At 54.4% G+C, this 17,530-nt stretch overlaps 1 protein-coding gene across 3 annotated transcripts in view; it reads left to right on the top strand.

The window, feature by feature from the left end:
• The window catches only part of IL11RA (interleukin 11 receptor subunit alpha), a 33,434-nt gene extending 18,207 nt beyond the window's left edge, over positions 1–15,227 (top strand). For 2 of the 3 annotated variants that reach the window (XM_009557835.2, XM_054054965.1), the window contains exons 2-13: positions 298–397; positions 754–814; positions 924–1,090; positions 1,278–1,392; positions 2,238–2,270; positions 2,664–2,827; positions 2,972–3,135; positions 3,251–3,392; positions 3,835–3,930; positions 4,133–4,232; positions 4,854–4,957; positions 5,042–15,227. In XM_009557835.2, coding sequence (XP_009556130.2) covers positions 298–397; positions 754–814; positions 924–1,090; positions 1,278–1,392; positions 2,238–2,270; positions 2,664–2,827; positions 2,972–3,135; positions 3,251–3,392; positions 3,835–3,930; positions 4,133–4,232; positions 4,854–4,957; positions 5,042–5,058 — 1,263 coding nt within the window. In that variant the 3' untranslated portion in view covers positions 5,059–15,227. The remainder of the gene's footprint in view (positions 1–297; positions 398–753; positions 815–923; positions 1,091–1,277; positions 1,393–2,237; positions 2,271–2,663; positions 2,828–2,971; positions 3,136–3,250; positions 3,393–3,834; positions 3,931–4,132; positions 4,233–4,853; positions 4,958–5,041) is intronic. The other variant, XM_054054966.1, reaches the window with a different exon arrangement.
• Positions 15,228–17,530: the final 2,303 nt, after the last annotated feature.

The following is a 17,530-nucleotide window of genomic DNA, read 5'->3' as shown; positions in this document are numbered from 1 at the left end:
ACAGCTCCCGGCACAGGACTGTGATGGCAAAGAGCCCTTAATCCTGCCAACCCAAGCAGCCCCAAGCCCCTGGTCAGTGTTGCGTCTGCCCTCCAGGCGTGGTGACTACTTGGGAGCTGGGGTCTGCCTGTGCAGTGGCCAGTGGCTGGGATCCCAGGGGTATGGTCCCCATGCTGTCCCCAGCAGGATGGAGTGAGACAAGGGGGAGATGCAGGGATACTTCATGAGGGTGTGACCCCCACTGGCCATCCCATTGCAAAAGATAACACCCTCTCCTCCCTGTTCTGCCTCGTCCAGATGCGCAGTCCCATCCCAGGCCTGGGCAAGGTGATGGTGTTCCTCGCAGCAGCCCTGGCATCAGCCTCCCTCGCCATCCCCGAGGCCTGGGGAGAGGAAGGTGAGCTTCCCTCGAGTTCCCCGCGCAGCCCTCAAATCCTAGGCACTGGGATCCTGGGGGCATCCCATTCTCCCAGGCAAGCACAGATCTACCAGAATCAGGGCATATACAAAATGCAGCCCCATGGCAATGGGTGTCCTCTGGCCAGCACCCCTCACAGCTGCCCATTGCCCAGCTTCAACTGGCACCAGTCCTTCTCAGTCTCCCATGGTGGTACCTGCATGAAACAAGACCCCACGGCCAGTGCCCAGCCCCTCAGGGTGGTACAGCCCCAGGCTGCCCACCTCAACACCCAGTTCTGGCATGGGATGGCATGGGTTAATAACACCCATCTGGGGATGTCTGTGTCTCTCCAGGTGTGCAGTATGGACAGGTGGGGACAGACGTGACCCTGTCATGTGCTGGTGCCCATGCCAGGTAGGTCTTTCCTGTGCGCCCCAGGGGATTTATCTGATGGGATGGTTTACAGCATAGACCTGACATCCCTGTCCTCTAATATCTGCTGCCTGGACTCTCCCCCCACCAGCTCAATGGTGCAGTGGAGACGGGCAGGTGCCACGGCGCTGCCAGAGGGCTCAGATATCCATCAGGGAGACCTGGTGCTGTCGCACGTTGGCTTGGCTGCTGCGGGGATCTACAGCTGCCACAGTGAGGATGGTGGCCTCCTGCACACCGTGTCTCTGCGGCTGGGGTGTGAGTAGTGTGTCTGTGGGCTGGGGTGTGGGAGGTGGATGGCCCTACGGTGATGGGTAGGTGGCGTCCACACCCCTGGCAGGGGCTTGCCAAGAAGGGACTTTGTGGTGACACAGGGGTCCCTGTGTGTCGGCTGGGCTACAGGACAGAGGAAAGCTCACTGACTGTTGCTTCCCCTGGACCCTAGACCTGCCGGGAGTCCCCTTTGTTTCCTGCAGAGCATCTGACTATGAGAATTTCTCCTGCTCCTGGACCTCCAGTGTGGAGACCTTCCTCCCTACCAAATACATCACCACCTACAGGTGATGTATCCCTATAGGACATGGACTAGGGGGTTGCGGGGCGAGGCCCGAGTCTTGACCAAGAATAACCACCAAATCCTGTTGGCCATCTGATTCATGCCCTGGGTTCACCTCCTGCCCCAGGCACCCTGCTGCACACCAGAGTGGGTCATGTTCTGGGGTGAGCAGAGCACTGAGCATTTACTTGCTCCAAGGGAGGCCCCCCAGCAGCGTTGGGGAGCCTGCACAGGCAGGCTCCCTCCCTGCCAACAGCTCTGCCAGCACTGGAAGGGCTATAAAAGAGAAGCAGGTCAGCTGCAAGCTGCTGAACGCTTTGGCATGCTTTAGGATGAAAGGAGCCCCAGCAGCATTGCTGCTTCTAATTATCCCAGCAGGCCAAATTAGTGGGCTGCTTTGAAGTCAGCCGGAGCTCGTAAAGCACAGCTCTGCTGAAAGCTGCAGGAGCTGGGGGCTCAGTGAGGAGGGGCATGTGGGAAGCAGGGGCTTTGGGGGCTATTGGATGAGGGTGAAGCCAGCTGCTGGGGAGTTTTATCATCTTTATCACCTTTGCTGTTGCTACATAATGAACCCCAGGTGCGTAAGGGGGGACCTTCAGAGAGGACCTTCCTGGGCACCCTACTGTCTTGTTCCCTTGGGACTCCAGTTTCTGCTGCCAGGCTACTTGCCTGCAGAGCTTGGAATGACGTTAGCTCCATCCCCTGTGCTGTGTCACCTGTGTGCATCAGTGTGGAAGTTCAGGGCTGCCCTGCAGTGTGGAAACCCCTGTCCCTCCTCTGAGTCACAGTGGGGTTCGTTTCATGCTGTCCCCTCATCCTGTCCTGCTTTTCTGTCTCTTTCTGTGGCAGGAAGAAATCGCTGACGGGTGAAGAGAAGCGGAGGTAGGAATTAATCCCATCTTGATCCCACTTCCTGGTGACTGGGCCCCCATCCCAAAGGCATTGCCTTGGTAGTGGGGTACCTGAGGTGTGGGATGTGTGTCCCCATGGGAGAACCAGCTTCCTAAGCCTGGAGACTTGGGAGAAGGGTTTGCCCCAGGAAGGGAGGTTTCCAGGAGGGCCTGTGGGGCTGGATGGAGGTCCCTTTGGTCACTCTTAGAGGGATGTGCCACACTCTGGAGCAGAGAGGACAGCTGCATGGACCCTGCCTGAGCTGTAATGAGGGCTGGCACTTCCACCGGGCTCTTGGTATGAGGGTTTCCCCCATGGCACCTTCTGGCAGCACTAGGAAGCTATGGAGGGGGATGGGGGAACATTTTACCTCCCCATCCACAGGAACAAGAACAGGCACATGGGGCCATGCCTGCAGGATCTGTCTCGCCCTGGCACGTGCACTGTCCATGGGTCAGAATTTTGGAGCTCCTACCGCTTGAACATCACTGAGGTGAACCCACTGGGATCCAGCTTCCGCCTCCTTGACATCACCATGCAGGCCATCAGTGAGTCCCCATCCATCTATCCATCCATCCATCCCCATGTCCATCCACGCCTCAGGCTTCCAGCCCTGGATGGCAGGAGGGAGCCCAGCTCCCCTGTGCACAGCAGTCTGGTGTGACAAGGGCTCCCTATCCAATCCTGCACAGTTAAGCCAGACCCACCAGAAGGTTTGGTGGTGGAGCCCATCCCCTTGGCCCCACGACGGCTCCATGTGAGCTGGAAGTACCCCTCCTCCTGGCCCAAGGAGCCTCACTTCCAGCTCAGGTTTCGGCTTCAGTACCGGCCTGTCATCCACCGCTCCTGGTCTGTGGTAAGCAATGGGTGAGGGCAGGCAAAGCCAGCGTGGGAGCAGGGCGTGCATGGGGCCAGGGAGGGCAGTGAGGGGTGCACTCTCCTGCCCTACAGCTCCCTTCTGCCTGGGACAGGTGGAGACAGTAAACCTCTCCGAGGTGATCACAGATGCCTTTGCTGGGCTGGAACACGTGGTCCAAGTGAGCGCCAAGGATTTCCTGGATGCAGGGAACTGGAGCGAGTGGAGTGCCGAGGCCCGAGCAACGCCAGTCAGAGGTGTGTGGGAAGCAGGCTAAAGTGTCCAGTATCCCTACCAGGTTGTATCATCCCCCGCCAAAGCCTCTCCAGCACCCTGGGTTTCCCTCTCTAGCCCCTTCCCCATGGCACCCATTTCTCCAAATCATTGCCCAGAACAAGCCCCAGCTCCTGGGGTCCCTTAAAGGTGTCCCAAAAAGCTGATCCTGTGCACCATCAAAAAAACTGGTGATAGGGGAACAAAGCATCTCCCAGCCCCATGGGAAGCTGCTGCCATTGGGGATTATTGCCTGCCACAGCCTTGGGGCAGAGTGGGGCTCCCTTGGCACCAGTAGCACCCCAGGGACACTCTTGGGCTTACAGGACCCCAGAGGCACAAGGGAACCCTTTTCTCCTCTCTGGGAGTCCCTAGCCCCTGCCAACTATGTTTGGTGAGTGATTCCCATCCCTTCTGACCTTTCAGACCTAACCACCACGGCGAGTGAAGAAACCACTACAGACACCAGGCTGGCGAGCTTGGCTGAGGAGTCCTCGCAGGCTCCCAACCCTGAGCCCATCAGTGAGTAGAGCTGGGACTGGTGGGCAGGAGTGGGAGCTGCCCACAGGCAGCTGCCTACCTGGCATGCATGGCTGAGCGTAATGGGAAGAGTCTCTTGCCCCATGCTTGTGTATGTCTAGGTTGCCGGGGTGCCCAGGAGCTTGCAATAAGGTCCCCAAGGGCACTGTGGCATACCTCAGCCATGACAGTCTTTCTGTCCCAGACCACAGTGACTCTCTGGAGAAGATGGCTGTCCTAGTCTCCCTCGGGATCTTTGCCTTCTTCGTGCTGGCTGCTGTTCTTGTGATCACCATCCTCATCTGGTAAGCTGGGTTTTGAGAGGGAAGGGTCTGCATGATGGCTGTCCTCATAGCACTCTGGCCCCCAAAACCTCAGCCTGGGGTTCCCCATGTTCACCCGGCCCTGCTCTGGGGTCCCTACCCCAACAGACTTGATGCCAGTCCCATGAGTTGGTTTATGCTCCTCTTACCCCACTACCACATCAATCCTTCTTCCCAGCACACCACACCAGCTGCAGTACTGCCCTGGCTGCCTGGGATCTTTCTAATGAGCCCACATCCATGGGACCTTTCTATGCATCCCCCAAAGGTGATGATGCTACTAAATCAAGGCAAAGGCTCCTGCCTTGTTGGAGATTCACATTCCCCCTTGGGAGTCCTGCCCCAGGCAGGACTACTGGTCCTGTTCCTAGGTCCCCTCTCATTATTCCATGGCTGGGCTCTCCCTTCCATGCTGTGGCTTTGCAGTTACCCTTCCCGGCCCTGCTCTGTCTTGAGACGAGCTCCTGCTGTAGCCCTGGAGTTAACCTGCTGGAGTGGCTGGACACAGCTGGGCACAGCTGGGTGGGAATTACCAGGGATGTGAGCAGTCCAGGTGCTCAGGGGGCTGCTCAGGGTCCTCAGCCACTGCTGCTCTATCCTCAGGCTCCGAGTGAGGAAACACAGCAAGGACAAGACCAAACCCCACAACTTCTTGGTTGCTGCCACGCACTTGAAGGCATTGCCAAGTGAGTCAGGTTGCAGGGGAGGTAATGGCGGAGTGCGGAGGAGAGGGAGTGTGGAGAGGGGGACAGGTCAGTGTCCCTTCTGACCCCTGCCCTCTCTCTCGGCAGAGGCCCAGATCCTGTAGTGAGCCCTGGCCAATCCCTGCACCCTGCATCTGCTCACCCACGCGTGGGACTTGATGCCACTGCTGGCCTCCAAGGACCCTATGCCTCCTGGGTCACCCCACAGCTGTGGACGTTGCATGAGCCCCCAGCACCCGGCAAGTGCAGGATGGACCTAAGAAGAGAAGTTCTGCTCCCAGGAGCCTTGGGCTGCCCATGCCTGCCAGGAGCCAGCTGGAGGCACCTTGGACTCAGGGCAACAGGCCAGCCCTACCGCCAGACGCTGCTGAACACATGGGGATCAGACGCTGAGCCAGCATCACTTCACTGTCTAGTGTTGAGGGGGACTATGTGTGCAGGCTCCCAGGGGTGAGCAGGGAGTGCTGAGCCCTGCCCGTCACCCCTACCAGCCACCAGCAGGCAGAAGGGACCCCTCTCATCCCTCTGCCCCTCTCCTTTGTGCTGTGGCTGGACGGAGCAGTGATGCCAATAAAGGGGATAGCATTGGCACTGCACAAGCAAGACTCTCTTGCAGAGTGTGCTGGACCAGGGGACAATGAGTGCCACTGGTGCGATGCCAGCTTGGGGATGGTCCTTGCAGGAGACGCACAGACAGCTGAGCTGGTCTTCAAACAGGTCAGCCTCCTCCCCATGTGCCTGAAGGGGCTGGAAGAGATCCTTCCCCGGGCCAGCACTTGCTGAGTGCCAGAAGAGGATGCAGGAGCTGCCTGGGACATCTCCCCTCCCCTCGCCAGCCCAGCAGCAGAGACAGCACCCTTTCCACAGCCCTCCTTGCTCGGCATGTGGCCCCCTCCCGACGCCTCAACCTGGCCCCTCTAATGGGTTCCATGTGTTGGCACCTTCCAAGCCTGGTGCTCAGCGCCAGCAGCCCAATGAGATCCAGATGGGGCTGGGTGGAAATTCAGGCAGCAGTGGCGGCGGGAGCAGAGGCAGAGCCGAGTGAGTCCTTGTGCCTGCATCACTGGAAGATTTGTTACTCAAGGCTGGGCCTCAAAGCTCCGCTGGGTGCAAAGGGATCCGTGAGGGGAGGGACCTCTTGAAAGTTCCTTGGGACTGGATTGGAGAGGACAGGGCAGAACTGTACCCTTTGCAGTCTGTGCTTCTGCCCTCGCTGGTTGCCCCTACATTCCCACGCTGAGTACTGGGGCATGGAGGCTGCCCATGCCAGTGCTTGGTTCTGTGAGATCCCAGCCCCTTGCTGTGCCTCGTGAACACACTCTCCCTGAATCGGGGAGGTAGGGGTCAGCCCTCCATCTCCTATGTGCTACTGGGATGGCACCATCCTTTGACGGGAATGGGAGAGGTATAAGGGACCAGATCCTGCCTGGGTGTCTGGGCCCAACAGCCACATTCCCTTTCCCAGGTGAATTCCAGAACTTACCAGCTCCAGTTCTCATGCTGGACTCTGCATCACCTGCTGGACTCTGGTCTCCAGCATCCAACCAAGCCAACACACTTAAAGATATGTCACAGTCACCCTTGTCTCCCTTCAGTCCCCAGCACGCCATGGGCAGCCCTTTCCACTTGGAAACCTGCTGTTGTCACCACAGATCCTAGTCCTCTGCCACTGTGGAGGGGATGAGGGCTGCAGTTGTCCATAGGATGCCTTTGAACACATCCAACATCCATCCAGTAACTGCAGCTCCAGCATTTGCAAACAGCTCAGTGGTTTCTCAGCACCTGGTGCTCATTTAGAGTCTGATGTCTGCTCAAGATGCAGGAGCACAATGGCCAGAAAGTGGGAGAACGTGTAAGCCAGGGGCTCCAGCCCCTTTATCCAGCTTTCTTATAGACTCCCAAAAGCCCAGGTGAGCACCGAATAGAAGGGGATTGCTGCTGGCCAAGGGGAGCAGAGACCACTGGAGTCTTGCATATCCAGAAGGTAATGTGTGTCTGCTCCATGCAGGCGAGCTGAGGTGGATAGATGGGAAAGGCTGGGCAGAGGGGTCCCAGAGCTGTGCTGTCACCATATGCCAAGCCCTCTGTCCCCTTCCTTAGGCAGGGCTGGGCTCGCCAGGCAGTGGGAACACCCAGTTCTAGTGGCCAGGGCAGCTTATGGATGGGAGGTGCACATCCGGTCCTCATCACAGCATCCCACTGCCCTTGGCACTGGAAGCTGGCCTCTTTCATCTCTGATGGAAGCTTTAGAGACAGGACCTGCCGCCCTTTTGGGAGCTGAAGATATCAAGAACAGGCTAGAGCTCTACATGCCACCATGAAGTCCTGCCAGTGTGCACCATGGCTGCCTGCTGGGATGTGCACTGACTCAGCCCCCTGTCCCAACAGCCTGTAGATATGACACATGGGCAGTAGGGACCCCAAGGAAAGAGCAAGCCCAGTGCTTACGGGGCTAAAGGTGCTTTGTGCTGCACACCAATCTGCCGGAGAGGAGGATGCCATGGTGCTGGACATGGGGGAATGTGCACACTGTGAACTGGTGAAGACGCAAGGGGAGGGCTTGGGTGACCAGCAATCTGGGATAAAGGAGAGGGCTCCGGATGCCAAAGTCAACTTTGCCTTCAAGCTGTGGAGAAGAAAAACAGGAAGGGACCATGAGAGCAGACCCAGCACCGGCACCTCCCTGTCCCACCACGGGGCCAGGGCACTTCCTCCACGGCTCGGGCTCTTTGGTGTCTCACACAGCCGCTGAATTAGCAGAAGGCTTCCAGCTGCAGGCTGGAGCTCTGCCTGGATGCGCCCTGCCCGAAGTAGGCAAACTTGCCTTGTTGCTGTATCCCACTCTTCTCAGCATAGCTGGTGAGCCAAGATAGTGGGAGGAGCTGGTATGAGCCAGGTCTGGGGATGCTGAGGCTGTGCAGCCTGTGGTCTGCACACGAGGAGTGGGTAGAAGTGCAGGAGAGCAACACCCAGGTCCTGCTAGGGACCCAAATTTTCCAGAAGGCGATGCCCCATGCCAGAGAAGGTCTTCAGTTCAGAGGTACAGAAAGGCTTGTGTCTTCGCTTTGCGTTTCCGTGTAGTGAAGGTTGGCTCCATCCAGAGCATCTGTTGAGCAGAAACTGGAGTGCATCAGCTACCTAGGTATTTGTGGGGCTAGTCTGGAAAAGCGATAGCCTGGGCCAAAGCCGTTGTGGTAGGACACTGGTTATGGACAGTTGTGCAGCAGTGCCTGGGCTGCTTGACTGCCAGAGACTCTGCCGAATATCTGAGCTGGCCCTCAGGCCCAGCCGCCACCGCTCCCTGCCTCACTGACAAGATCAGTCTGTATTTTGCAGGGGAGGAGATGGGCTGCACATGACTGTCAAGCAAAACAGTCTCAACTTACCTGTCAACTTACATGTCATGGCTGTCCCTGCTTCCTTCTCCACCACATCCTGAGCCAAGGAAAGAAGTAAAAGTATCCCTGGCGGATTGTGGAAGACATAGAGTCATGAAGCATACATGTCACGGGACAAGGGAGAAAAGAAAGGGTATATGGTCAGTGATTCAGCAAGAAAGGAAAGATGCACGGGCTGAGGGAAAGAGCCACGCAGATGTATAAATGGATGCATGGATTGGTTGGCAGAGGGAGAAAGGGATGGATATATGGGTAGATGCATGGATGAATGGATAGATAGGCTGTCTGGACACCCAAATACCATTCTAAGCATCAAAGATGCTCATTATGCAGGAGCTAACTTGTGAAGATGGCTGGGAGGCCAAGTGTGTAAGGGGTAAGGGCCACCTGACAAAGGGTGGCCCATGGGCAGAGCAAGGGCAATATTTGGGAACAAGTCTCACTTGTGACCACTCATCCAGTCCTCATGGAAGTGGCATCACAGCTGACATGGGAAAACAGGCGTCTGAATTGTTACCACTGCAAGTCCCAAGAGTTCAGGGGAGAGCATTGGCCATGTCTAGGCCCCTCAGGACCCACTTCCATTTCATGCTGTCTAGGCACTGGGGATGCAGGAGCAGCAGGGACCCTGCCCCAGGGACAGTGAATCCAAACGCAAATGCTTTAAAAATCCAGTGCTGAGCATTCACCCTGGCCATAGATTTCATCTCACCTGCATGGATGTCTTACTAGATGGTCCAACCCCCCGGGCCACTGGATACCCTTGAAGTCACCCATACTCCCTCTTCTTCATCTGCCTCCCTTTCTAGCTACCACAGGTCTGCAAACTCCTTGCCCATCATCTGCTCTTCCCTGAAAGAGAGAAGGAGAGACATCATGTGCCAGGACAGAGGTGTTGGCACACAAACAGATATGGAGAGGGGAGAGGCCTGAGACATCTCTTCTTACTGCCTCATTGTAGGCTTCGCCATGCAGAGAAGGACTGTATCTTTCTTTGCTTGCTGGGGCTGGCATCCAGGATGCTTTTGCTCATTCATGGCTGTGGAAGGCCAAGCACATGGCCACAGAGATGCTGAGAAGCTAAAGCCAGCAGCTTAGCTGTACCCAACCACTGCTCTCATGATGCTCTTGGGAAAGGGCTGCTCCCTCCTCAAACCAGCAGCAGCTCTTTGGATGAGCTCATCAAGCCCAGGACTTCCTTGCCAGCTTTTTTTTGCACTGGAAACAGAGCTGTTGTCCAAACAACAGTTCCTAGCATTTTGTGTACCTGCCATGAAGTGGGGTGGCACTGGGGGACACATGCAATCATATCGCTTTTCACAGCAGTGCCCACTGTGTATTCCCCATGCACACATCTCTGCTGTGCAGCATGCGGACCATGTCTCCTTGATGCTGCCATACCACTTGCTCTGAAGAAATGACCTTTTTCCTTCCATGTGGCAGAAACTCCATCATCTCCTACAGGTGCCTCCAGAGCTGTGGGGACTGAAACAGAGCAGAAGACATTCTTAGAGCTTACCTGGGCAGGGACAGGGAGCCTCTCTGCCTGCTTTCCTCCCACCTACTGGACCTTGTGCTCCCTTACATTCACTGCCACATCAGCTGCTTCATCTGCAGGACCAGACCAGGGAAAGAGAGGTTATGAACAGCATAACCCAGCCCTACACAGGAGCTGCCCAAGCAGCTGAGGTACTCCAGCACTCCCTGTGTTTCCAGGATTGCAAGGAGCAAGCACTGGGCAGATAGACAGCCCTGTACAGCAGGGCAATTCCCTGCACCCTGAAAATGATGAGCCAGAGTTAAATGTGACGCTGGGAGTCACATGTGGCTTTACAGGGTTGCATCTCGTGGAGTCCTCACAACAATACAAGCAACCCCCAAGCCTTTGGTCTGCACTGGAAGATCTACTACATGCAGCTGAGCTCCACATACGTGCTGGGCATTGGCATAGTCACCAGTCTACAGATCTGTGTCTACATCTGGGATCTCCTGGAGGATGCTGACTGATCCCCAGGAGGATCTGCTGACCTGGAAGGCATGGATGCCCATGAGGATGCTGGTCTAGAAGACACAAATGCTTGGGAAGATGCTGACCTGGAATGTCATTGATTGCCAGGGGGATGCTGGAGATGCCAGCCTGGAAGGTACGGATCCCTAAGAGTGTGCTGACCTGGAACATGGTGATGCCCAGGAGGCTGCCAACTTGGAAGGCATCAACCCTCAGGGGGATGCTGACCTTGAAGGCACCAGTCCCCAGGGGTGTGCCAGCCTATAAGGCACAATTTATCCAGCACATGATGCTTCCTCCTGTGCTCCAGAGCACTTCCTTCATCTTCCCATGTATGGGAACAGCCAGGGACCACAGGGAGGAGGGTTTGTGCTGGGGGTCCACATTCACGCAGGTATCCGTGGCTGACTGCAAAGAGTCTGGTAAGCTGCCCAAGGGTGGGAAAGTTCTGCAAGAATCTGAGCCAGCAACACTTCTCCCAGTTTCCCTCCTCTCCACAGCTCCCCGCTGGGACTGGGAGCTGCTGCCTGGCCATAGGCTGGTGGGGGGATGGCCCCCTACACCGTCCCAAAATAGTTCCAAGCCTTGTCCATCCACAGGCACTGAGCCGGCAAATCGGATGCCCAGACCCTGCATTCCCACTAGGTGGCAAACACTGCCTTCAAAAAAGCCTTTCAAGGCTTAAGTGCCTTCCCTGGGACGAGAGGCTGAGAAAACCCTTCCACGGGGCAAAGTACTGTGAGGGAAGGGCCTGACACTGCTGGCAAGTGGGGCTGAGGGCAGCAGGGACCCCTGAAATGCTCATCCTTTTCTCCTGCCATTTCTTAAATTGTTTTCTTTTCCCATCTACCTGGCTTCCCCCTCCTCCACTTTCCAGGAGACCCATCCCTCACCCTACGCTAGTGAGGCTGAGCAACCTGGACGTGCAGGAGAGACATCTATTTAACCCCAAGTAGCACCTTGAACTTCCACAGCCACAAAGCAAAACCCAGAAGCTTTGCTGAGAACTAATTATTCTGTGGTTTGCAAGCCTGTGTGTTCATTCCTCCTTGCAAGCCCCTAGGTCCATGGGCAAGTCATTTTGCCAGGTATAAATAAAGGAGGCAGGGATGAAGACTGTGCGAGTGGACATGCACGGTTGTCTAAGATCTTCTGCCAGCTCAGATGTATTTCCAGGCTTGTATATATTTGTTTGAATTCAGCCCCGTATTTTCTCATGGTCTCTTTATTAACCTTGCACAGAATTTTTCTGGGTGTTTGCTGCTGGCCCTGGCACCACTGCAATATTGCTGTGTAGTTAAACATGATGTGTCATAGCTAATGAAGGAGCTAACTGTGGACAGTAAACGTTTAATATGGACAAATCAAGCCAATTAGACAATGTTGAGAGAGAAGTGTATCACCTCAGCTGTATCAGCCCTGTGTGGAGGAGAGGGTCTATGGAAGGGTACAACCCCAGCTGCTACAGGATCAGCAGCTCCTAGCACCAGCCAAGGATAAAGACCCTGAACACAGATCCCTGCATGTTTCTGCAGACCCCTCAGACCACCACGTATGTAGCTTCATCTGCAAGAAGACATTCTCTTAAAAGGAGGATTTTTTTTCTGAAACAAAGATCTCTGGGTGGCTAGAGAGGAGAGCAGCTGTGTCCAGCATGGAGCTGCAGAATGAGAAGTAGTAAATCATCCCACTCAACGCATTCCTTGGAGTCTCTCAACGGGACTCTTGGCTGTTCCACAGCATGCTGTCTGCTTTCATGGTGAACCTGGGGCTCCAGACCTCAGCAGTGCTTGGATGGGTGCACTAGGGAACCCCAATGGCCGCGTTCCCAACGGCAGACCTCCAGAGCATTAATGAGCTAATGGCAGCAGATGTATTTCCTCCACAAAGCTCTTGGGAGCCCAGCTCCTGGCAGCATCTTCTGCTCTTGCAGCCTCCAACATTTCCTGCCTGGGAATGTTGCTTGGCATCACTTACGCTTGGGTGAGAAGGGTCAGTCAGGCATTCTGGCCACTTCCCTCAGGAAGAGATTATTGCCTCTTCCTCCCTGAGGTCTGGGAAGTCCCTCTCAGGGCTATTTATAGTCAAAGAGAAAGATGTGAAAAATGAAAGGAAGAGGGTGACTGGGGAATAGAAACTGAGGGAGCTGTCAGGAGCCAGTTTGCAGTGTGTGGCTCAGGGCAGCAAAACACTGACCCATTGTGACAGCCACTGAACTGCGAGTAGGGCAGGTAGAAAGACCACTCCAGCACAGCTCCCTGCCAGCTCAACCCCTTGTTGGCATGTGCCGATGCCTGGGGATGTGGGATCGGGGTAGAAGCTGTGACAACATGGATGATGTGGGCTCCGATGTGTCCCTGTGGCTTGAGGCTCCCGCATCCGTTTGCTACTTTCATAGCCTCCAAAGCAGAGCAGCACAGGCGTGGCTGCGTCAGTATTGAAGGTGGGATTTACAGATCCACAAGGGCTTGATCCAGGGGTCTTGTCTGCACAGTCTGTGTGCCTGCTGAGCAGCAGGATCAGAGATCACTACAACACCCCACAGGCTATACATTACCCTACTCTACTAACCCCTCCTGACTGACTCCACCTCACTCCTGACCTGAGAACAGCAAGGAATGGGCAAGTGCCATTGCCTGAGGATGTCACGTACTTGCGTTGATGTGTGCCTGATTCCAGCTTTCCAGCTGAGGTCCTGGGAGCAGTTCCGGTCGTTCCCTGTAAGCTCAAGGTTCTCCGCTTTTCATCCTGGCTCTCTAAAAGGTAACGTGTTGCCACAAGCAACAGGCAGGCCCTTGCCCCCAGCCTTGCTTCCCCCCCGACACAGATCTCTGTATGTTGGACACTATTTTTGTATTGCTGATGAGTAGTCACAAGCTAGAGAGTGAGCCAGGGGCTCTTCGGCAAGTACTGGTACTGCCAGGTGAGAACATTCTATAGTATGAAGCAGTCAATGCTTCAGAAGTGCTGCTGAAGCCGCACTGTGCTACTCTGCGTAAGGACATGCACCTCTACCTTTCATAAGGTCTTTGCCACTACACAACTGCAAAGAAAAGGGGTTATGCTTGGGCAGTGGGCAGAAGGGGGAGGCTGTGGGGCTGTGCATCTCCTTTACACCCATTCGGATCCCCCAACACGTGATGGATGAGTGGCATTAGGAAGCAAGGTAGCTGAAGGGCTGGGGAAATTATTTTGCTGCATGTGGAGCTGAGGGATGAACTTCTCCAGAGCCATGTGACCTTGCTGTCCAGGGGAGTAGAGGCAATAATCCGCCCCAGCAGAAACATTGTGCAGAAACCAATGCCACAGAGAAAAGCTCCACACAGCTACCTCCGAGCTGGGGTACCAGTTCTGCTGAGGATTGCTTTCTGGCCCTGGTCCAAAGGACATGGGACAACCAGCCTCCACCTTACTAAAAGCTCCTCAGTCTCCTTGGCTGCACCCAAATTCTCTTTTGGAAATTATACCAGCCCCTGGGGTATAACCAGCCTTGCCAAGGCTGGTTGACCTGGACCAAAACCTCCCAGGAATAATGCTGATGGTGTTTGAGCACAAGGGGACATTTACTTTAGTTACTGTCACCCACAGAGCCTCAATGCCTTGCACTGGCCACCACTATGTCTTCAGGGGGCACTGGGACAGTCAAGACGTTCAGACTCCTGTCCATAGCGTAGCTAAAGATAACTGTTAAGTGATGGGGCCTGCTGGAAGGATAAATGGAAGGAAACATGTACAAATCATGTGCCACCACTGCCTGAATGGCAGCCTGCTGCAGTCCAGCAGAAGGGGAACCCAGCAGAGGTCGAAGCCTCAGAGTGGAAGAAAGGTGAAGGAGTCAGTGGTTCAGATCCCGTGGTGGGTTCAGAAACTCCACTTCCTGCGGGATTTCAGCTGTGTTCGTTTATTTGTCTTGTATAAGCACTTTGGCTTTGCTCCAGGGCTAAGTTCTGCAGTTGATAAACTCTTTCTTTATCCTTCTACGTGATGATCCTTTAAATACAGCAGTTGCTAAGCTGTGGCTTGAGGATCCACGGTGAAGACCTGACAGGTGATCTTCAGACCAGCTTCACTTCTGTAGTGCAGGGCTGGAAACCCATTAAGAGACGTAAGAGCTGAAGGGGATCTGGATGCCAGTACTGGTGCCTGAAGAGTCATGCTTTCATTTCCTCCTCAACACAGCCACTTTGAAGAGAAAACGTTAGAAAGGATTTGCTGCCTTTGCTGGGACACTGGCTGCAAGAGGAAGTGCAAGTTCCCTTTCCATAGGCTCCAGCAACCGCTACTGTGATTCCCCAGTATAATAATTCTCATACCCTTCTTCAAAGCACAACTGGGATCTAGAAAGTAAGAAAAGCCAAAAAGGACAATGGTATGCAAGGCCATTAGGTTTTGTTCCTGTCACACCAAGGGAAGCCCAGCCTCTTGGTGTCTTTAGGACCTGTGCTCCTTAGCTTTGCCGAGAGTAGCAATGGGGCAATGCAACCCCCGTTGCCCCTTTCCTACTGCTGGTGCTGGGAGACATAACACAGAGTGAAAAAGTACCTCTCCAGCCTCACAATCCATCAGCGGCAAAGGACAAATTAGCATCCACAATGCGAGAACAGGGAAGGCAAGACTGAGACAGAGTGATTGTGAATGTCCCTTCAAGGATATGAACTGGCATCATATCACTGTGAATACTTACGCAAATGCACCCAGGGCAGTGTAGTCTGCAAATCTGAGCAGATTGTAAAAAAGGGGATAAAGCGCTGAGTTTTGCCTTGATCATTAGAATTATATTGAGGTTTTTTTCCCTTGAAGACAGTTACCAGGCTGAGTTTGTGTATCTTGTACCTAATAAATGTATTAAAACCCCTTTAACCTACTGCTGTATAACCAGAAGCTTATTTTGCTGTGAAGGTAAACAGTGCCTGGGTGAGCAGTGCATGGCTCAGAGCTCACTGGAAAATATCCTTGATTAGCTGGGAAGTATTCATGCACTTGTGCCATCCCTGGCTCTAAAACCAGGTGTCTTTCAGTGTCTTTGCACAGGTACAATGGGCCATGCACAAGCTAGTGACAACCAGCCAGGCATGCCTGGAGGATGATGTATATTTTCAGAGTGTCAGCAGGGATGAACCCAGAGGATGACACTAGGAAATGTGTCTGGAACATGGACATGATGCCACATACTGCTCCTAGTCCCTATTATCACCAGGCTGCAGTACAATTTGGAGTGAGGTATCACGTAGCAGGTGAAGGCGTCCATGCAAGTCTCGGGGCCGTCAGCACTGAAATGATGCATGATTACCTGTACTAGCTTGGGATGATAAGAAAGAGTAACAGAGACCCACTGGCGTTCTTCGTGTTCTTGCTGTGTGTTGTGCAAGCTCTTTCACCGTAAGCAACAGGGCGCATGTGGAGCCCCTGCTCAGCTCCCTCCGCCTCTCTGCAGCCACTGCTGGTGCTGATGGAGGTTTGGGAGATGTCTTGTCTGAGGTCTGTGTTTGTGTGAGAAGAGAGCTACAGTGAGCAAGGCTTGTGAACCCATCTCAGCACATCACGGAGCCCTTGAGATGGTGTCTTCTGCAAAGACAAGATTTACATGACAAAAGCAGGGCTCCCCTGGTCTGGAGAAGCTTGGCATTATCCTCCTGGGATTTTAGGGCAGTGGAGGGAGGAAGATAGCTCTGAAGCATTTCCATGGCCAGTGCCAGCAGTCAGCACTGTGTCTTGAGTTTTCTATGCACTGCAAGGAGCATCCTCACTTGAACATCAGGGACGTGCCAGCCATGGGCACTTGTCGAAGCCATCCAGAAATCATGACTCTACAAGGTGTGTCCAGAGACTCAGGCCTACACTGGACCCTGAAGAGCTCATAATCCCCTCCAAACCAACCAAGCAGGTAATGAGTGCAAGAGTTGAGCTGCTGCTCCATTACATAGAGAAGGAGGAGAGAGACAGAGAAAGACACATACACACACCATGGCAAGGCCACAGGAGAAGGATGCGCTTATTGTGGCTGTGGAGCAGAGCTCTGCAGGGTAATTCCTCCACAACCCGGGTGCTCCTGGGACCTCAAGCTGCAGCCAGATCTGCTTAATAATCTCACTGACACACAGGTGGCAACCTGCTCTGCTGGGGCTCCTCCTCAGTTATGTGACAAGCTGGAGATGAGGGGTGTCTTTCTACAAGATGACCATAAATCCTCTCCTCCCTCCAGAAATTGTGTTTGGAGTGCAGCAACAGATGCTGCAAGAGATTTAGATGGAAGGCAGGCATCTCTGAACAGCCCCTTACATTGTGCCCATCTCTGAGATTTAATTTGTTCACCCCAGGCATACCTGTCCTCCAAAATCACTACTCTGTTTTTAAATTAAAAAAAAAAAAGAGAAAAAAAATCCAAAAAGACAAAGCCCACAAGCAACAAACAAACCGCAAAATACTTAAAATGTGTTGGAGTGGCCCATCAGCAGTTTTTCAGTCCACAGTCATCACCAGACGTGGTCCAGACTGCCCACAAGAACCATACCAGGCAATTCCACCACCAACCTCTCTGGGCAGCTGGAACCTAACTATTTCTTCACTGAAAGGAGCTAGAGGGACCCGTCAGAGTAAGCAGAGAGTGGCACAGGGAGCACACAAAAAGGCTGTTCAGCCTCGTGCATCACGTCCAGATCCCAGGGCCCTCCTGGATATCCTTAGGCAATGTCCTCTCCAACTTGTTTTTCTCTGCTGCTAGTTCCTGCCGGTCTCCGGGATGTGCTGGAACACACCCATGGCCGGGAGCAGCTCCATGTGATGGCTAGCCTTGGACTTTGCCTGCCTGAACAAAGACAAGAAGAAGCTCGGCGGTGCCTTCCTTACGCTTCCCGGCGGGTGTCTGACTTTTTCTGCTGGCTGGGATTTTTCAGAGACGCAGGGACATTTAGTTAAGCATTGCTAGGGCAGCATTGCTAGGGCAGGGCACAGAGCCAGAAGAGCTCTTATTCCCACAGGACGAGAGGTCAAAAGACTGTAACGCTCCCTCCTGGACAGTGCTCATGGCTCCTTCATCTGCAGCTGCTTCCTCAGGATTTGAGAAAGGCTAGGTAGGTGAGGACCGCCTGGGCACAAAGGGTGGAGAAGAGCCTCTGCTGGTAGCCCTCATTCCAGCCTTGCTCAGGGGGTAAGAGGTGGCTGCACCAAGCA

Source organism: Cuculus canorus, chromosome Z (assembly GCF_017976375.1).
Source record: "Cuculus canorus isolate bCucCan1 chromosome Z, bCucCan1.pri, whole genome shotgun sequence".
Taxonomy (NCBI): Eukaryota; Metazoa; Chordata; class Aves; order Cuculiformes; family Cuculidae; genus Cuculus; species Cuculus canorus.
Note: the sequence above shows the minus strand (reverse complement) of the source record. Positions and strands in the feature narration are given on the sequence as shown.